The sequence below is a fragment of the Rosa rugosa genome, chromosome 5 (genome assembly GCF_958449725.1).
Source record: "Rosa rugosa chromosome 5, drRosRugo1.1, whole genome shotgun sequence".
In the NCBI taxonomy this organism is placed as follows: domain Eukaryota; kingdom Viridiplantae; phylum Streptophyta; class Magnoliopsida; order Rosales; family Rosaceae; genus Rosa; species Rosa rugosa.
In genome coordinates, this window is record NC_084824.1 from 24572548 (window position 1) to 24591499 (window position 18952).

The window sequence follows — 18952 nt, forward strand, 5'->3', positions numbered from 1 at the left end:
GTAAATCCTTCTTTTTATACAGCAAAATTTATTAGACCCTTCAAATTTGGAACTTGAACATATAGGACCTTGCTGGATTGTAAATAGGAACTGAGAATATGAGGTGGGAATCAACGAGCTTTGTCAGGCTGTTCCGCCTTCTAAAGTTACAGGGATCGAACCTCTGCTCATTATGACCATCTATATTGACATCTAGTATAGGTGGTAGATGGAACATGATCTTATGTGAATAAACAAACATTACTTTGTTGAACAATAAACAACACTAGAAATCAACCCCATGCTATGTCGCGGGTATGTTATATGTTTAACTACAGCAAATACGAACATTCGAAACTTTATACAAGTAACCAAAATATCTTCTATAGATTCCAAAATCTGGTATGTTAACCAGATACATACATATTGCAAAAAAATAATTAGGCTTAGCAAAAGTGTTCTATGGTTGTAGTTAGAACTTAAAACCAACTATTTTACATTAACTCCTCTGATGTGTCCAGTTGATTTCTTCATGTCTGCTGCATCTTTCTTCATGTCACTGCATCTTTCTCAAGTGGAGTGAAGGATTGAATGCTTTTGCAAATTGCTCATTAGAAATCTCAGATTGACATGATTTAATAGGACTACAGGCCACATGGTAGGAAGTTAGGAATAGAGGAGAGGGAACTATGTTGAAAAGAAAATCATGATGCGTCAATGTTTGAAATAAAAGATAGTCACTTTACCTTGAGATTGAGGCGTGGTGATGCTCCAGCATCATTACCTGAAACAATTATTCACCTTTAAATTCAAGATCCCAATTAATGTTGCTTGATTAATTTGATCTGAATGTTAATTGTTTAGTAAGTTTGTACCAACTATAATATGTTTAACGACAATGGCATACGAATCAGCCCCAACAAATAATTTGAAGCTTGAGAGACCACTGCATTACAACCAAAAGAAACCACATGATGAATAACTATGTCTGCATTTTTCTTTGATTTTAGGATGTTAAGTGTATGGTTTTTGTGAATACAAAGCATTACTGATTGGAAAAAGGAGGAAACCTGTGATGCTGTTTTTGTATCGGAGGTAGCATATTCTTTTGCATCAATTGCATAGAAGAAACCAGTGGCAACAGGTGCATCTATAAACAATGTGCTTACAGTCTGAAAATTTGCTACAAATATCAATTTTGTCAGAAAACTAAGATCAATAAAACAGAAGCTTAACGAAAGTGAGAAGATACTAACCCTTGTCCATGAGTATGGGTAGTAAAAGTTTTTGGTATACCTCCATCATACTCTGTAAAGTTGAAATCCAAAGGACCTGTACAAAATTTAAACCAGGAGTCATTTCTTTTTTTCTTCCTTAGCAATTACAGTTACTCGTATGTGAATTTTGTCCGTTAGGATGAAAAGGACAGTACCATTTTAATAAATAAGGCCACTGAAAGCAGAATAACCATGGCCTCTACTGTATCAAAGCAACAAAGGGTCTACTTTGGGGTCTCCCTTTGACTCAATAAAGTAGTAAAACATCTCTGGTCCGTTAACAGTCGTATACCTTCTGAAAGTAAATGTAATTGTAAGATGAGAAGATAAGTAATTAGGTAAATGCAAGCAACCCAAAAACCTAAATCTTATGACTCCAAAGAAACCCATCTTACAAAATTACACTTACCTAGTGGAGAGCTTGAAAGGAAGTTCACCATCGAATCATGAAAGAGACTTGACCAGTGTGCCACAGTGAACTGCATTTGCCGAGAATATCGGTAGAAGAAGCAAATGCAAACAAACCCAGTTCATAGTTTTGTTGTTAGAACTAAATGCCATTGTTAGACAATGAAAGCTAGTTGCTAAGTTTTGGTTCAGACCAGAAATTGAATGAAAATATCACCAAGGTTTTGCCCTTGAAAGAATAAGAAAGCCTGTTTTCAAAATAAGGAACCTATTTTCAAAATAACACCCCTCTTACAAACACCAGCAAATAGAAACAATAAGCCAAGTTGGAACAGCAGCAATTAATAAAACTGAGACCTATATATGTTACCAACAATATCTACTCTTAACAGACAAACCAGAGAGTCCCATCACGTTTTTATTGAATCTGATGTCGGTAGAGTACATCTCAACAAAATCACAATATCGGTGTGCTTACCTTTTTGTTCTTATATTCGGAATTTGATTTTATCATGTAAGAGCAAAGTTTCAAGTAAAAAATTTGACATTTACTTCAACTCCAATATCCTATGAAGATACACCTGCAAGTCAATACTTCTTATCAATCTATCTATACAACATCTATGTTACATTCTGTAACTTGAACACACTCAGTAACCAAAAGTTTGAATATATAATTGAATTTTGTATTATCAAAAGAATCGGTGCATCATCCACTCAAACTGACAGACATACTATTTTCAGGGAAAAAGATTCAATCAATGCAATTAAAATAAATGTATTCCTGAGCTTAAAGAAAAAAAGTCTACAAAAGAAAAGAAAAATCACACACATGGTTGAAATCAAAGATTAATTGAATTCAGAATCTACCATTCTGCAAATGCAGATGTCCCAGGCCTTAGTAAATCGGCATTCAGCTGAGGAAATGAAAATTCTCAATAACAGACCAAAACAGACAAATTACAGCATCGACAATGCAGATTTGTTATATGGCAGACTAAATCTTCCATTCTGCCTCTTAAAATTTTACCATGAAGTTAACTCTATGCTTTCATATTACATCTAGTTGTTTGTGTTATATGGCATAGTAATGATATGAATAATAAACCAGCAGACTTACATCAATTATAAGAGGCTGACTCTTCAGTCCAAACTTCAGACGGTTCTTTGCCTCATAAATATTATACAATATCCCTTGATTTAGTTCCAGCAGGCACTGGAATCCTTATATTAACCTCTTGCAAACTCTGGATCCATGAGTATTTCTCCAAATCAAGCCCATTCCCTTTGTTTGGAACTGCACAGAAATTATAAAAGTTAAAATCAAGAAATATATAACTATACTCTATGTGCTAGGCAGTGAACATAATTAGCATTTGTATGAGAAACCGATTAAAACGCCTACAAATATTCTGTGCTTCGTCATTCCAGTACCACAACAATTGTCTTTCCCCAAGCATATGGCTCAAGACCACCGATATCTTACAAATCCCCAAATAAGCCACAGAACAACAAATTAAAAATCTTCAACACAAATCACCCAGTTTAATTAAGCACTGCCCATATTGAATTTTCAAAATTACATCACATTTGTTAACAGACTCCAAGTTCAAAACTTCCCTCACTATATAAACGCATTGTTCTCAGTGGGAAATTCCAAACCAATTCTTGAGTTCATACATTTCATCCTTGTCAGATTCCAGGTTCAAAACATTTTCTTCCACACTATACAAACACATTATTCTTTTGAGAAATGTCAAATCAACTTTTCAATTTACACATCTCATTCCTAATTCCAGCAATCAAACAAAATCACACAACTATACCAACCAAAAATACATCTTTGAAACGAAACAGACTAAACAGCTCGTGATCCATACCTTTCTTGCCAATCTTCTCCTTTGCCCATATTGAATTTTCAAAACCACATCACCAATCAAACAAAGAAAAATTACCAAACTCAACTTCAAAAAGGAACACACCAACAACATAGTTGAAATCGCTGTCGCCTCTCTTATCTCTTTTTCTCACTCACTGAGCTGCTCTCTGTGACGAAACCAACCAAGAGACCCAAAATGAAAGAAAAGAGAATGGAATGGCCGAAGAGACAAACGTGTAGGTGAGGCCAAATTCGGAAAAGTTCATGATGGGAGGTCGAGTGATGTAGGACGAGAATGTGCTTGGTTTAGCCGGAAAGTTAGAAAAATAAAGAAGCGGCGTAGAATCAAGAAGAGTGATTGGAAAATGGTAACTCACGCGTAATGAGATTATTAGCCGCTGGAATATTCAAGAAGATTTGGTTTTGGACCTTTCGAGTTACTCGTACAAAAAGTCAGGTTTTGATTTTGAATCAGATTTGACTAACTTTTGGCCTAAATTTGATAGAGCTCACTAAAGTGAGTCTTGAAGATCTCGTCGTTCCCATTCCGGAAAGGTATCATGCATCTCAAACGGACATTCTGGCCAAAATTTACTCCAATCTGATTCACAATTCAGAATCTGACTTTTCGCACGAGAAACCCGAAAAGTCCAAAACCTAATCTTCTTGAATATTCCAGCAGCTAATAACCTCATTATGCGTGAGTTACCTATTTTCCAATCACTCTTCTTGATTCTACGCCGCTTCTTTATTTTTCTAACTTTCCGGCTAAACCAAGCCCATTCTCGTCCTACATCATCGAGCTTTTGTATAGTTAACTAGGTATACTCCTGGTGCGATGCTGCGGGTTTGCTTGTTTTATTTCTTAAATTTGTACATACTCACAATCATAAGCTAAGAAACTTTAATTAAAAATATTATCATTTTACATAGGCACTTTTACGTTACAAAAGTTGGTGTTTTAACCATACTTATATGTCTACATATTTCAAAAATAAAAGTTTTGAGCAAAAGCTGGCATTACCCTACATAAGTTCTTCAAATGTATCATCATTATCTGCTGTTGATGCTTCACTTGGATGCGGGGTTGCCGCTGAAAGATTGGATGGTAGGAGAAGAAAATAGTGAATGAAGTTGTAGTTGAAATGTAATCTTGATTAAGCCCGGAACTTTGTCTTGTCAAAAAAAAAAAAAGCCCGGAACTTTGAAGTAGGTGTAGAGTTGACTTGGACACCTTCTAAACTCTCTGTACATATGGGACTATGAGAGAGCTCAACACCATTATCTGCCTTTGATTATTTTATGCCTCCTGCTTGCATTTTAAGGTTTGTTCACTCTAGCAAGAAGGACAAATGTAGGTACAATTTTGAGAAGTGTCGACCCATGTAGCTTTAGGAGGTAGTCTCGCATATCTTTCTTAGGATTTAGGATTGATTATACTTGTTCAATCCTTGATGCATGCTAGACATAATGGCTTCTGGGTGTTGGCAAGAAAAGGCTTTTATCATTTTTTTTTTCTCTGCGCTGCCCATGCCAGAATAGCATTCAAAGTTTCAACTCTTCCAACATATTAAAAGCTGGACAATGCATGACTTTATATTTTGTGCTATACACATGTTTCTGCATGCAATCTCGTCATTGAGCTCAAAAACAAATGTTGTTCCATTAATTCACGTCGTTGACTTTTATTTTAGCAACTTTCCAAGACCCATGTACCATTCTATTTGATGGATATCTTGTCGAATTGAGTCTCCATTTTATTTTTTTGTGATGACAGACGACACTTGGCATCATTCTAGACTTCTAGTAGACAATCAAGTTATGGCTTTATTGATCGCGGCGTTGCTGCGGCTTTGTTGATTGCTGCATATGCTTGGCCTTCGTTGGTGATCATACTGCTCGTGGGCTTCATGTGCTTTGAGGGGGAGGCACCACCCACCATGTTAGGTTTAATTCACTTTGCTTTCACCGCCTATACGCAGGATGCACTGCCATATAGACATCGAAAGAAAGGAATCACCATGCTTTGTCTAGCTCACTTTGCCTCTTGCGCCTATACGCAGAACGCACCGCCATATAGACACCGAAAGAAACAAAGACACCACCGTGTTTAGTCTAGCTCACTTTGCCTTCGCCGCCTATACGCAGGACGCACCACCATATAGACACCGAAAGAAAGAAAGAAAGACACCACCACGTTGTGGCTTTTATTTGTGTCAGAGAGACTACTATGGGCAGCAGCTAGCTTGATGACTCGGTTGTCACTGATGTGGTAATTGCCTTAGTCATCAACAGGAGAATATGAGGGTGAGAGCAGCAACAGACACTCCAGCGAGATTTTGGCCATGCTCATCGATTGTTGTATTTGTGGTGACGTTAAAGATGACACTTAGTAACGTCTGCATCATGAAAGAGAAAGTTCAGTAATTTCAAGTGATAATTATAATCATATACCTGTGATTTATGAAGCTTTTTCTACTACAACGTGGTTCTCCGTCTGGCTTCTCCTGGAAAGCTTTAAGGATGGAATGTTGTAGAGCTTCAGCATTGTGCGAACTCTCTCCTTTCTACTCTCCTCTCTCTTGGGTGCCTCAATGTTGATGGCTCTTGCTCTTTAATGTAGCAGAGCTTTCGTCTTTTTTTTTTTTTTTGCTCTCTAGTCTTTCTACTATCCCTGTTTTTTTTTTAGATTCTCCCCGTTTCTTGTAGAGAACGTGTCTTTATATAGGCAGCTCCGGTCAGCTTGAGATAAATTTTTGAATGTGAATTGAAACTTGAGAAACAGTCCCCATATCTCCGCATGAAGATTGAGCTTGCTGACTTCTTTCTTTCCAACGTGGCTGACTTATGAGTTGCCACAATTCTTATCTTGAATTTCCAAGAGGTGGAGCTAATCACATTCGGTGGATAAGCCAAAATGTATTTGAAATATTTGGATGATCAGGCTTACTTTCAAATGCAAGATTTGTAATTGACCCACCTTAAATTTTCAACAAGGTTTGACTTCTCCTTGTTAATCTCAAAGCTGGAGTCCTTTCTTTTTGAAATGAGACCCACTAGAAGTTGAACTCTTGATTATGATCGAAAGAAGACCACTTGAAGTTATTCACTCGTAATTCTTCTTCTCACCACAATAGCTGGGTCTTATCTCATCATTTCATTAAGAGGATTCATATATCCAAACATATATAGATATGTACATATAATTTTCACCTTCTTTTTTTCGTTGTCAACAGGTACTAAAATGTAGAATCATCCATAGTTAGGATACTATTTGTGATTTATTCCAATATGCTAGTATTAAATGTGGATAGATGCAAGTTTTGGAGGTGGAGGGGAGGTGGAATTGCCTTAATTATGGAAGTATTTGTAGTTCTTTCTTTTCAATTAGATAGTACATATGAATTACATGGTATAGTTTTTATAATTTTTTATTTTTTATTTTTTATAACACTAGGGATTTTATAGCTCTTAAAATCAAGTTATAAGTAGGAAATTTCGTGATGTAATTTATTCATTTGTTTTAAAATCCAAGTGTTCAAAAATTTTGAATGGAACTGTGGAAGTGTATACCGCAGTGCTTTTATATGAACCACAAAATCAAAATGAAACAATGGACAATGGCTGAAATGTACTCGCAACTCTAAATCACATATATTCAGTATATACATTCCATAGCTTAATTACACTTCAAAATTTCGAAGTCCACATATCGGACCTTTTGCACTAGACAATTTCAAGTCCAGTAACCTTAAACTTTAGAACTGAACATTGTTCTGTTTTTACATAGCTAAGATGCACCTGGAGGTTATATCTTTCAAACTCAAATTCTCAAAGTCGGTCAAGATTCCATCAAGAGGTCTTCTCATATCAGCCATCACCTTTTCCAGCAAATCGACACCTTTTGTACTCGTCTTCTTCCCCATCCCGGCGGCACTGGTAATTGCCTCATTAGGCTGCTCGTTGGGCTTGTGTCCTTCCACTGTACTAGTGTTTAGGCTGCTTGGTTTTTTGGCTGTTTCTGTTTTGGTCTTCTTGTGATCTTTGTCACCACCAGCGACACTTTTGTGCACCACCTTGGCTTTCACAAACGATGTGGGACGCCGCCGCAGCTTAGTCCCCTCCTTGTAATCAAAACCAAGACCTTCATTTTTGGGCCTCAATTCGGCTTCAATTGGGCTCACAATACCTTTCTCGTTCTTCCCCAGTCCGCCTCCATTATAGCCCATCTTCATCAGCAATTTCATGCCGATGCCCTTTGTGTGTTTCTCGAACTCCCCGATATTCAGATCCCCACCGTCGTCATAGGGTTTCACGGCGGATCTGACGGGTCTGGTGGGCTCCACGGCGAGCTTGGTGGATGAAACAACGGCGAGCTTGGTGGATGAAACGACGGCGTTGCAGCCGCGGTCTCGCCTCATGCGTTTTCTGGAGCCGCCGTTGTCTCCGTCGTCGTGGTCAGAGGAGGAGGAAGCGAGAGCGAAGATGCGGAGATTTCCTTCCGAGGTCTCAACGACGCGTCGGAGATTGCTCTCCTTGCGCTTGCGAGAACAGCGATCGATTTCAGACCTCAAATCCATCGATCTGAATCTGAGATCTGCAGAGCCTCTCGTATAAACCCTAAAAGAGACCGAGAGAAAGAGAGAGATTGAGAAGAGTGAGAGAAGTAGAGGTAAAAATGGGGACGCGTTCCCGTATTTATAGATTTGGAGAATCTCCTGATCCAGTAACGAAGGTATTAAAATAATAATAAAAAAGGGAAATTCCCTGTGAATACGAGGAAATAATTGCGTGGCTTACACGCAGGACTTGTTATTGGGCCTATTGGGCCTGTACAGCTGCCAATGGGAGAAGGTTTAATCGGGTTTAAGGTTTTAAATGAATTGATAACGGGAGAGATTTACTCACTCCTGAGACCTGAGGACAATACCAAAACTAATCAGCAAACTTGCTCTGTATAGTTTGGTTTACTAATCAATGTCTGTTGATTTTCAGTGATGTTTTATTCTTTGAAAGTTTGAATTCAAAGTCTGTGAGCAGTAATTATGAACAATGGAAACAGTAAATTAAGCACAAGAATAGAACTTCATCATTTAATATATCAACATCAGTCATTGATCTAAATTTGATCCTCTCTATAGAATAACTGGGTCACCTACTCTCCCCTCAAATCATCATTCTAACAATTTTAGAAATCAACTTAGATTTTCGAGAAATTTAATGAAGACAATAATACAATGCGTGTCGAATCTAGAATGAGTATACCAAGTAATAATCTAATAGTGGATTTTGGTAACTTGAAGTAATACTATAAGATGATCATTATACAAAGAAGTCGATCAAATATCGTCAACTTGCCCTTCTCTTTGTCCATGCTGTGAAGCACAGTGATACCCCGAGATAAGCTGAACCCTGCCTCCAAATGCCCAAGATGGAGCCTGTTTCAAATTACCAAAAGATGAAACCAGAAAATCAGAATTTACTGAAAAACCATCACTTGTTTGATCTAGAAGAACGTCAAAATGTATCAGTGTCCAAAGCACGAATCCAATGATCACCTGAAAGCCAGAGCATGATTGTAGAAACCCATTCCTTATCGTTCAGGCACAAAGGGGTTCAATAATCTATAGTATGGGGAAGGAGCTATCAGCAACTACAAATCCTCAAGCTGTTGTATCATCTTTCTCTAACAGATGTTGAATTTGATTCCGGATCATCGTTCTCTTGACTTAACTGGCTGTTCAGAATTTCCAAAACATTATCTGGTGGACATTTATCTGCCGGATGTAAAACCATAATTACATGCTCACAACATATGCACAACAATCACACAAGGGATCAACGCTTACCTTCAGCAATCACTGGCATGGATTCCATCTTATGCAGCTGCAAACTCTGATCACAAGAATATAGTCTTCTGTTGCTTACCAACCTTGCTTCTCAATGGACAGAACTAATGCAATAATCGTGGTGGCAACAGTGACCAATTCATCCATATATATATAGGTGACTTAACCCTCAAGAAGCTTCCCATTAAAGCATTCTTTATCGCATTAGGTTCCCTAGTTAGATTCTTAATGTACGTATCACATCTTGTAGCCTTTCTTGTAGACTAAGCAATGGATTACTATCCTTAATGAATTGATACACTGCTTCATTAAGCTACTAGTATTGATTTATAGTTTGTATCCATGTTAAACTAGGTTTGACATTTAGCTAATCATCAATTACTTTAATCAGATATGTGTTAAGTCCATATTTGATCTAACACCGGATTCTTTGGAGATGTTTGGCAGGAGCATTCTGGCCAAGAATTTGTATAGAAAGACTCAGGTGAGATCCGCTTGTGAGGGCCGCCGAGGTTTGTTTTGAGCATCACTTGCCTAACAGCTTCTTCAAAACCTGCTTTTCGTCCTTTCTCGCGAAGTCGCGATCAATGAAGATTAGAGCAAGGGCTTTTCTATCAGGTCTAATTGTGGTCCGGAAACCATAATAGAGGCGGTGTCCAAGGAGATTGTTTGCATGGCAAAGTTGCTAGGTTCATCATATGTAGGCATAAAAATATCAGAGAGGAGACAAACCATGTAATCCACTGCAGACCCTATTAATCCCTGGGCGTTCTCTGGTAGCTCATCTGAGTGTTCCACAGAACTGTGGTTCTCAAGGTGAGGGAACAAAACGCGGAATGGTTTCATGAATCTCTCCCCACCAAATAGTTCACCAGCAGCTAGGTATATCCTGGTAGAATTGTTAAATTCCATTGCGCGTAAAATAAGACCGACCTGCATAGAAAATGGTCATACTTATGAAGAGGAAATAGCATCTATGGCCTGCTATGACAAAATGGAAAGCAAAACATAACAAGATAATGATACTAAGTAACCTTTCAAAAAAAAAAAATGATACTAAGTAATATCCATCCGGGATGATGTTATATTCTTGATGTCCAACATCAGAACAAGTTTCTGGACCACATAGCCAAAAAAAAATTAAGAAAAAGACAATATCACCTCTTCTGGAGTTAATGGCCGGGCATTTTGTAGGTACAAGAACTATTTATGGTGTGTTGGCATTCCCATACAAAACCTTGAAGTATCCTACAAGCTGATCTAAGAGAATCTCAGGTAAATGCATGTGCATGCATAAATTAGGTGTTGGTCTAGGAAGGTATCTTTGGGGTTAATGGGTTTAATATCTTTTATTTATTTGAAGATATTTTTCTGTGTGCAAAAAGGTGTAATTGATTTCCTAAATATTTTAGGTTTGGTGTCTTTAATTGGCCATCTTTAAAACAAAAGATTGTTTCCTTGTAGAAGTGGTATTAGGGTAGAAATCTATTTGTTTGTGTGTTGGGAGGGCACCTATTCATATATATTGAAAAAGAGGGACGGTCATACGGGAAGGAAAAGCAAGAATCAGTTTGGAGGTCTTGTATGCTTGAGATTGATTTTGTCATAAGAGTCAAAGGCCCTTGTTCCATGTTTAAGTGTCTTGGTCGTGTTTTTCATATGCATAAATTCTCTTGAGATCAGTAGAGAGGCTGTGAAGAAAGAAGAGCGATATTTGGCGATCGTTCAAGTGAAGAAGAAGGTCAAGATTCAAGACAAGCACCACTCTAGTGAGTCTAGAGATTGTAGCCGCGTAGAGAGCTATATGTGTTTTGTAAAGAACATATCCTTCATCAAAAGTTAATTCTTATTTTGGGTTCTCAAGAGTAAGAGCCCCGCAGTGTTTTTAATCTCATGTTTGAGGTTTTCACTGCGTAACCAAAAATCTAGTGTTCTGTTTATTATTTTTGGTTTCTGCCTAGTAAGGATTGATACGTGCCTTGCAATCCACATTTTCCAGAAAAACGTTTCATCCTTGTATTTTCACTTGGTATCAGAGCAGGTTCTAAAGCTTTTTAGTAGATTCGAGGAAATGATGGAAAGTGAATATAACAGAGCCTCCAGTTCGATAAATTGCCCCCCTTTGTTTGATGGTGAAGATTACTCACAATGGAAGATCATGATGAGGGCATTCCTCTACTCTCAGGATGAAAATATGTGGAATATAGTTGAGACTGGATGGGAACACCCAACCAAGGTTGAAGACTCAAAGAAAGTAGAAAGGGCATCTGCAAGAGTTCTTAAGCCTAGGAAGGAATGGACTATAGAGGAGGTTCGGAATAGAAGTTATGATTTCAAGGCACGGAATTCCTTATACACAACTTTATCCAAGAAAGAGAGGGTGAGAATCAGCCATTGTGACACGGCTAAACAAGCATCGGATCTTCTTCAGGTCACTTATGAATGAAATAAAAAGGTTAGAGGTCAGAAGCTTCAGAGACTTGTCTTGGAGTTTGAGAACATGCAAATGGGGGAGGATGAATCAATAGATGACTTTCATGCTCGTCTTATGAACGTGACAAGTCAGTGTCACAGTCTTGTTGATCCTTTTGAAGAGCATCAGATTGTCAAGAAAATTCTTAGGTCTCTTTCATCAAAGTTTCAATCCAAACAGACAGCTATAGAGGAGACTCAAGACCTGGACACCTATTCTCTTGACGAATTGATAGGTAATCTCAAAACCTTTGAGATGAGGATCAAGCCCGAGAAAAAGGTAAAAAATGTTGCTTTCTCTTCTGTTAAAAAGAAAGATTATATTGTTGATGATTCTGTGGATTTAGCTTTGTTGACTAAAGAGTTCAAAAACTTTTAAAAAACAAAAACTTTTCTGGAAACTCATCGAAAATTTTTCCTAACAAACCTAAATGCTTTGAGTGTGGTGGAATTGGACATCTTGCTGCCAATTGTGGCAACAAGAAATATAATTCACATGGTAACAAGGCTTTAAAATCCACATGGAGTGATAGTGATGAAGGCTCTCAATCTGAGAATGAAGAGGTAAATCTTGCTCTTACTTCCTCTCTTAATATTGATTTTTCTGATGGTTCTGACTTGGAAGATGATACTCTTGATGAAGAAACAAATGAAAAGTGTAAGCAATTGTATAATGCTTCAAAAATTGTTCTTCGAAAAAATAACAAACTTGAAGAAGAAATTGAATCTTTAAGCGTGGAAAAGATGAAAATTGAGCAAAAATTTGATACTTCTTTAAAAGAATGGGAAGAAGAACATACTGACCTTGTTGATAAGATTAAAGTTTTGCAGGGTGAGGTCAAATCTCAAAATTGGGACAAGGAGCATGATGAGCTTAGAAACAAAATCAAAATTTTGTAGGTTGAAATCAAGACTCAGTCCACTCTAAATATTTCACTAACCCTTGAAAATGAGAAATTGCAGGATGAGCTATTGAAAGTCAAGGAAAGCTTCAACAAGTTTTCTATAAGGTCTAAAAAGGTCTCTAAGATGATTGGATTTGGTAAAGCTCATTGCAACAAAGAAGGTTTAGGTTATGAAGGTGAGTCTTACAAGCCTTTAACCGTTGTTAAAGGTGTGGAATGTGAAAGTTCATTGGATCAGTCACAAGCTTCAAATAACAATGATTCTGGTCCAAAGTTGCCCAAAATATCAGAGGCAAATTTAGCCCTTCAAACCCATCATAAAGGTGCTCAGGTAAGTTCTGACAGTCACAAGTCTGTGCGTCAGCCCAGGTATGTTCATAACTCTAAAAGCTTTATTCCCACTTGTCATTATTGCGAAAAATTGGGACACATACGTCCTAGGTGTAATGTACTTCGCAAGGTCACTCAAAATCAGAGAAAAGCATAAAAAATCAGCCCAACTGCATCGCTGCAAGCTGAGCTAAAAGAGGACCTGAAGTTGATTCGCAGGATTGCAGAGCGTATTGCAATCCCCAAAGAGCAGAAGTTGAAGCAGAAGCAAATCTGGATTAAAAAAGGTTCAAATAATTATTTTTCTGCTCATACGGATAATCTTGAAAATATGCCTGAGCTTGCTTTCGTTCCTACTAAACACAAATTGGCTAATTCGTTTACTAGGCCGGCCGTTAGACAGAACTCAATTTGAATCACTTAGAGGCACCGTTGGTGGATGCTCTAAGTATTGATACTCTCACTTCGCTTGATTCATTTTGCATGCATTCATGTTGTATGTCTTCATGATAGTATATGTGCATTTTCTTTACGTTTCTGCATTGTTAGGTTCAGTTTCTGGAAATTCAGGATTGAAATGGTGGTTTGTATCCCCGAGTGTCTGATAGATTATTTTGAACTTAAATTGACAAGGGCCGTACTCTTTTCCTTAAATCTGTGTGCAATGAGGTGCCTAGCACATTTTAAATTTACTCTTGCATCACTCTGTAATTGTGAGCTTGAACAACATATTCTCTATCACCTTGAATCCTCACATGCACACATACTCTAAGTGGTGGTAAGTCATATTTGTTGGTTGACCTATTCTCAATACTCTTGTACGGAATATTTCCTTATTTTTGCTGCTCCTTTAAAAAAAAAAAAAATTTATGGAGCATGGCCAGGCTATTCCCAAAGTAAACAGGCCTCGGTCGTGACAAACGATATGAGGATTGGGAAGAAACGAGAATGGTTTGGTCACCCCGGTGGATTGTGAAACTATTGACTCGAGTAGATGTACTCTTTGGGATGTCCTTGTTACATCTAGTACCCTAAAGTCATCTGACTTGGGAGCTGCTAGCATAATACTCGTTACATGGGTCGTAGTCTTCTTGAGAAAAAATGTTACTTTGTGTGAAAGGCAAAAAGAAAAAATTCAAAATCATGCCCACACGGTGTTATAAGGGGAATAAAAATTATGTGCTTCAAATTGTTTCGTATGTGAGTTTTTCTTTTCAGGTTTCCACAAATATTACACACCCCATCTTGAGATATGTTTACTCTTCACAACAAGAGGTATAGAATACTCGTTCACCCTCTATCTTACCTTGTGATTGTCGTAATCAATTCACTCGTGTGAACTTATATTGTTGCACTCTTGTTTATGGTTAAGTGGTATTGCTCTTGTTGGAAAAGCTATGCTAATTAAATCTGTTCTTAGCATTTGGATACAACTCACTCATTGTGTGTTTGCATTTCATTCTTGCATCTCTCATCACATGATCACACTTAGGGGGAGTATTAATACTTGGACATTGCTTCCGCTGCATAAGTCCTTTGGCATTCTATCCAAAAAGGGGGAGAAATTGGTGGTGAGTGTTTTGTTTTGTGTTTTGTTGCTAGTTTTGCTATGCTTTAATTGAGACATCTCTAGTTGGTTTATTGGCAATGGTTCATTAGCATGTGTGCTTTGGAAACATCTGTCGTTGGAATGTTTTTATTGGGATCTTATTCATTATATGTTTAACTCGTGGATTATTACTTGCTTTTCACAAGGTTTGCTTACAAGTGTTGCAGGAAGGATATCATGCTTACGGAATATTATGCTTATGGAATATCATGCCTTTGGAATTTGTTGTAACGATTGAGGGGGAGTATGATTAGTATAGGGTTGTTTTGTATAGGAATGCCAAAGGGGGAGATTGTAGGTACAAGAACTATTTCTGGTGTGTTGGCATTCCCATACAAAACCTTGAAGTATCCTACAAGTTGATCTAAGAGAATCTCAGGTAAATGCATCCATGCATACATGCATAAATTAGGTGTTGGTCTAGGAAAGTATCTTTGGGGTTAATACTTAATATCTTTTATTTATTTGAAGATATTTTTCTGTGTGTAAAAGGGTGTAATTGATTTCCTAAATACTTTAGGTTTGGTGTCTTTAATTGGCCATCTTTAAAACAAAAGATTGTTTCCTTGTAGAAGTGGTATTAGGGTAGAAATCTGTTTGTTTGTGTGTTGGGACGGCACCTATTCATATATATTGAAAAAGAAGGACGGTCATAGGGGAAGGAAAAGCAAGAATCAGTTTGGAGGTCTTGTATGCTTGAGATTGATTTTGTCATAAGAGTCAAAGGCACTTGTTCCATGTTTAAGTGTCTTGGTTGTGTTTTTCATATGCATAAATTTTATGCATAAATTCTCATTGAGAAAATACTTACATCTCAAACAATTCTTATTACGAATAGAGGGACAAATGGTTAAAAATATTGTAATAAATGTCTTGTTTGTGGTAATTACAAGGTCTAAGACAACATCTACCAGTTTATGAACCATTTTACAAAACTGACGACAAATGTGTTGTACAAGTGGTAAATCTTCATATTTCATACCAAATAGAGCATGTGTCCTCGTTCACGTAATATAGTTCTCGATTGTGTAATTGGGTGGTACCTTGTGTAATGTTCCTCATTGAGAAAATAATTCATCTCTGACAACGCTTATTACGAATATAAGGACGTCTGATTAAAAATATTGTAATAAATGTCTTGTTTGTTGTAATTACAAGGTCTAAGAGAACATGTACCAGTTTATGAGCCATTTTACAAAATTGACGACAAATGTGTTGTACAAAGTGTTAAATCTTTATATTTCATACCAGATAGAGCATGTGTCCTCATTCACGTAATATAGTTCTAGATTGTGTAATTGGGGCAAACCTTTTTGTAATTACTCCATTTAGGACAATATTTACAGGTATATAGATAATATTACAAATTAACGACAAATGTGTGCTTAAAAAGGCAAACCCTCATAATAGACCAAAATAGGCTCATGTCGTTGTAATGTGGTTCTTTATTTGATAAACAATGTTATTCAATCAATAAAAAATCTCCAACAATAATATTTACATGTTTGACTACTGAATTACGATAACTACTACAATTGTGATCACAAATGGTAATTTTAGTTTCATTCTATGTAATTAATATATTCATGACATCCATTATGTTTTTTGAACGATGTTACTTATATGGGCCGGGTCAGGATCAATGGACACATTATTTATCCAATCTTTCTAGCAATTTACACTTCTACCACTTATTCTAATAATATAAAATCTTCAATGCGCTTATCAGATTGTTCGGGAAGCGTCTGCAAATATCCAAGAGAGTTCTTCCACTACCTTCAGATCTACAATCCCTGTCAATCAACGAAAAAGACCGGTTAACATCATACCTTATTATCTTTCGCTTTTTGCTCTGATTCCACATATCTCATCTGTTATAAATATCATATTTAGATAAAATTGAAGTTTGAAAATTCGACCAAAATAAAAAAAAACTATCGTTTTCGATTGAAAAAATCAGATTTCGTTGAAGAGTAAGAGCTTTCTGTTAGAATTTCGCACCTTTTACCACTTTGAATCACTGTTGGGGAACTATAGCTTGTCTCGTTTGTTTAATTTTTTTTTTAAATAAAAAATTCATGAATACAAAAGTTCATTAGTCACACCAATGGTTGTAGTATTTTCATTTAAATGATTACAAATTTTGGTCCAGCGAAATTTTTTTTAATGGAACTGTAGAAATAGATACCGCAGTGCTTTTATATCAACCACAAAATGAAAATGAAATAATGGACAATGGCACTACACTGAAATGTACTCACAACTGTAAATCATATATATTAAGTATATTTCCTATATATAAAACGTCTGTTAACTATTCATAAGCCGTTTTACTATTTGTAAGCTATTTTGGTGTGTCGGCTGGAGTCGAGCCAATTCTTATATACACAGACCTATACACTTATCCTGACAAAGGTATGACTTTGCTTTCCAGATACTCTTTTCTAGATGAATCGACAAATATTTGATTTTGTCCTCTTTCTCAAATTCTAGATTTATCCAATCTTTCCAGCAATTTACACTTCTACCACTGATTCTAATAATATAAAATCTTCAATGCGCTTATCAGATTGTTCGGGAAGCGTCTGCAAATATCCAAGAGAGTTCTTCCACTACCTTCAGATCTACAATCCCTATCAATCAACGAAAAAGACCGGTTAGCATCATACCTTATTATCTATCGCTTTTTGCTCTGATTCCACATATCTCATCTGTTATAAATATCATATTTAGATAAAATTGAAGTTCGAAATTCGACCAAAATAAAAAAACTATCGTTTTCGATTGAAAAACTCAGATTTCGTTGAAGACCAAGAGCTTTCTGTTAGAATTTCGCTCCTTTTACCACTTTGAATCACTGTTTGTATGTTTAAAGTTGATAGATATTGTAAGAATTCACTGATTAATAGTGACTAAATATGAATCAGGTTTCCTGTTTAATGGTATTGATTGACAAAATGTACCCACAAATTTTTAGAGAATCTCGTGGTACCCCGACTATTCCTCTGTTACCCCATTTGGTACTTCAGTCCAATTCCTCGTTTTTTTTTTTTAAGGGGTTTGGAACCCAGCCTTACTGGGAGGCTCAGCCCCACACCCGAATATTATTGATAACCGAAGGATGATTGTACACCGAGGGGGACATATAACCTTCACCTCGAGTACTAGTACAAGAATCCTCATAGAGTACATCCTGAATAATAACAGGTGCCTATTCTAACCAATACTCATCTAAAACAGATAAACTAGCAAGGTGCGCCAATCTATGGGCTACACCATTTACTTCACGGTAAATGTACTGTAAATGAAAAGGCGATAGAGCCTGTAAATAGGCCTTACAATCCTCTACAATACTGCCAATCTTTGAAAGATCCTCCATCTCACCATTAAGTGCGGTAACAACAGTAGCACAATTAGTTTCAATGTCAACATTAGTCATTCCCTGATGTATAGCCAATAGAAGTCCCGCTCTCATAGCCTCAATCTCCATATGCAAAGCAGAACGTACAAGAGAAAAGGGACGTGCAATAGCAGCTAAAAACGTACCATTTTCATCTCTGATAATTGCCCCAATGCCTCCTTGTCCTGTGTCCATCTAGAAGGCTCCATCTACATTCAATTTCAGTCTCCCACTTGGAAGGTGCTGCCATCAGGTCTTAGGCCTTGGCTGCCTCTTTTTCTCTTTGCCAATATGCACTTTCCGGTAATCTTCAAGATGCTTCGATGCCCAACATGCCGCATTGATGGGATTGAACACACTGCCCTTCCAAACTGCATTATTACGTTCCGTCCACAATGCCCAGAGTAGCATGATGAAAAGTTCACGTTGTTGGTGAGTGTGACTCTCCAACACATGCTGAATCCACTCCACCAAACTATGTGTCTGCATCTCTCTTGACCTCAAATTCAAAGGTCCAAAGAACCAAAACTCCTTGGCCCACTTGCAGTCTTTGAAAAGGTGAATGTCATCCTCCAAATTAAAATCGCAAAAAGGACAAGAAAGATCTGGAATGTTGCACTTCTTGGATAATGCCCATCTAGTAGGAAGAACACCCTTAATTAACCTCCATGCAAAAGTACGTACCTTGGGGGGAACATGGGCACCCCACACCTGCTTCCATATACAATCTCGAAGCACGTTCAATTGCATGCATGAAGCGTCTGTATGCATGGTATCCACTCCTAACTGAGTATTGACCTTTTTTGTCATAGTGCCAGACCCATTTATCAATTGATGGGCGAAT

The 18952-nt window shown here is 37.2% G+C and overlaps 1 protein-coding gene and 1 long non-coding RNA gene across 9 annotated transcripts; both read right to left on the reverse strand.

Moving 5' to 3' along the window:
* Positions 1-321: 321 nt before the first annotated feature.
* LOC133713140 (uncharacterized) lies at positions 322-3838 on the reverse strand. Of its 8 annotated transcripts, none has more exons than XR_009847805.1 (10): positions 3545-3838; positions 2785-2961; positions 2143-2245; positions 1666-1735; positions 1412-1551; positions 1236-1311; positions 1050-1151; positions 855-925; positions 726-763; positions 322-623 (listed from the first exon to the last, which is right to left on the reverse strand). It is a non-coding gene; the product is annotated as an uncharacterized LOC133713140 (long non-coding RNA). The 8 variants fall into 8 exon arrangements; XR_009847802.1 differs by adding an exon at positions 2535-2581 and having other exon boundaries at positions 1666-2245; XR_009847807.1 differs by having other exon boundaries at positions 2535-2961.
* Positions 3839-17919: 14081 nt separating this feature from the next.
* Positions 17920-18303, reverse strand: LOC133711411 (uncharacterized). The gene has a single exon (XM_062137542.1). It carries the CDS (start codon positions 18301-18303, stop codon positions 17920-17922), a length of 384 nt encoding a protein of 127 aa, XP_061993526.1.
* Positions 18304-18952: the final 649 nt, after the last annotated feature.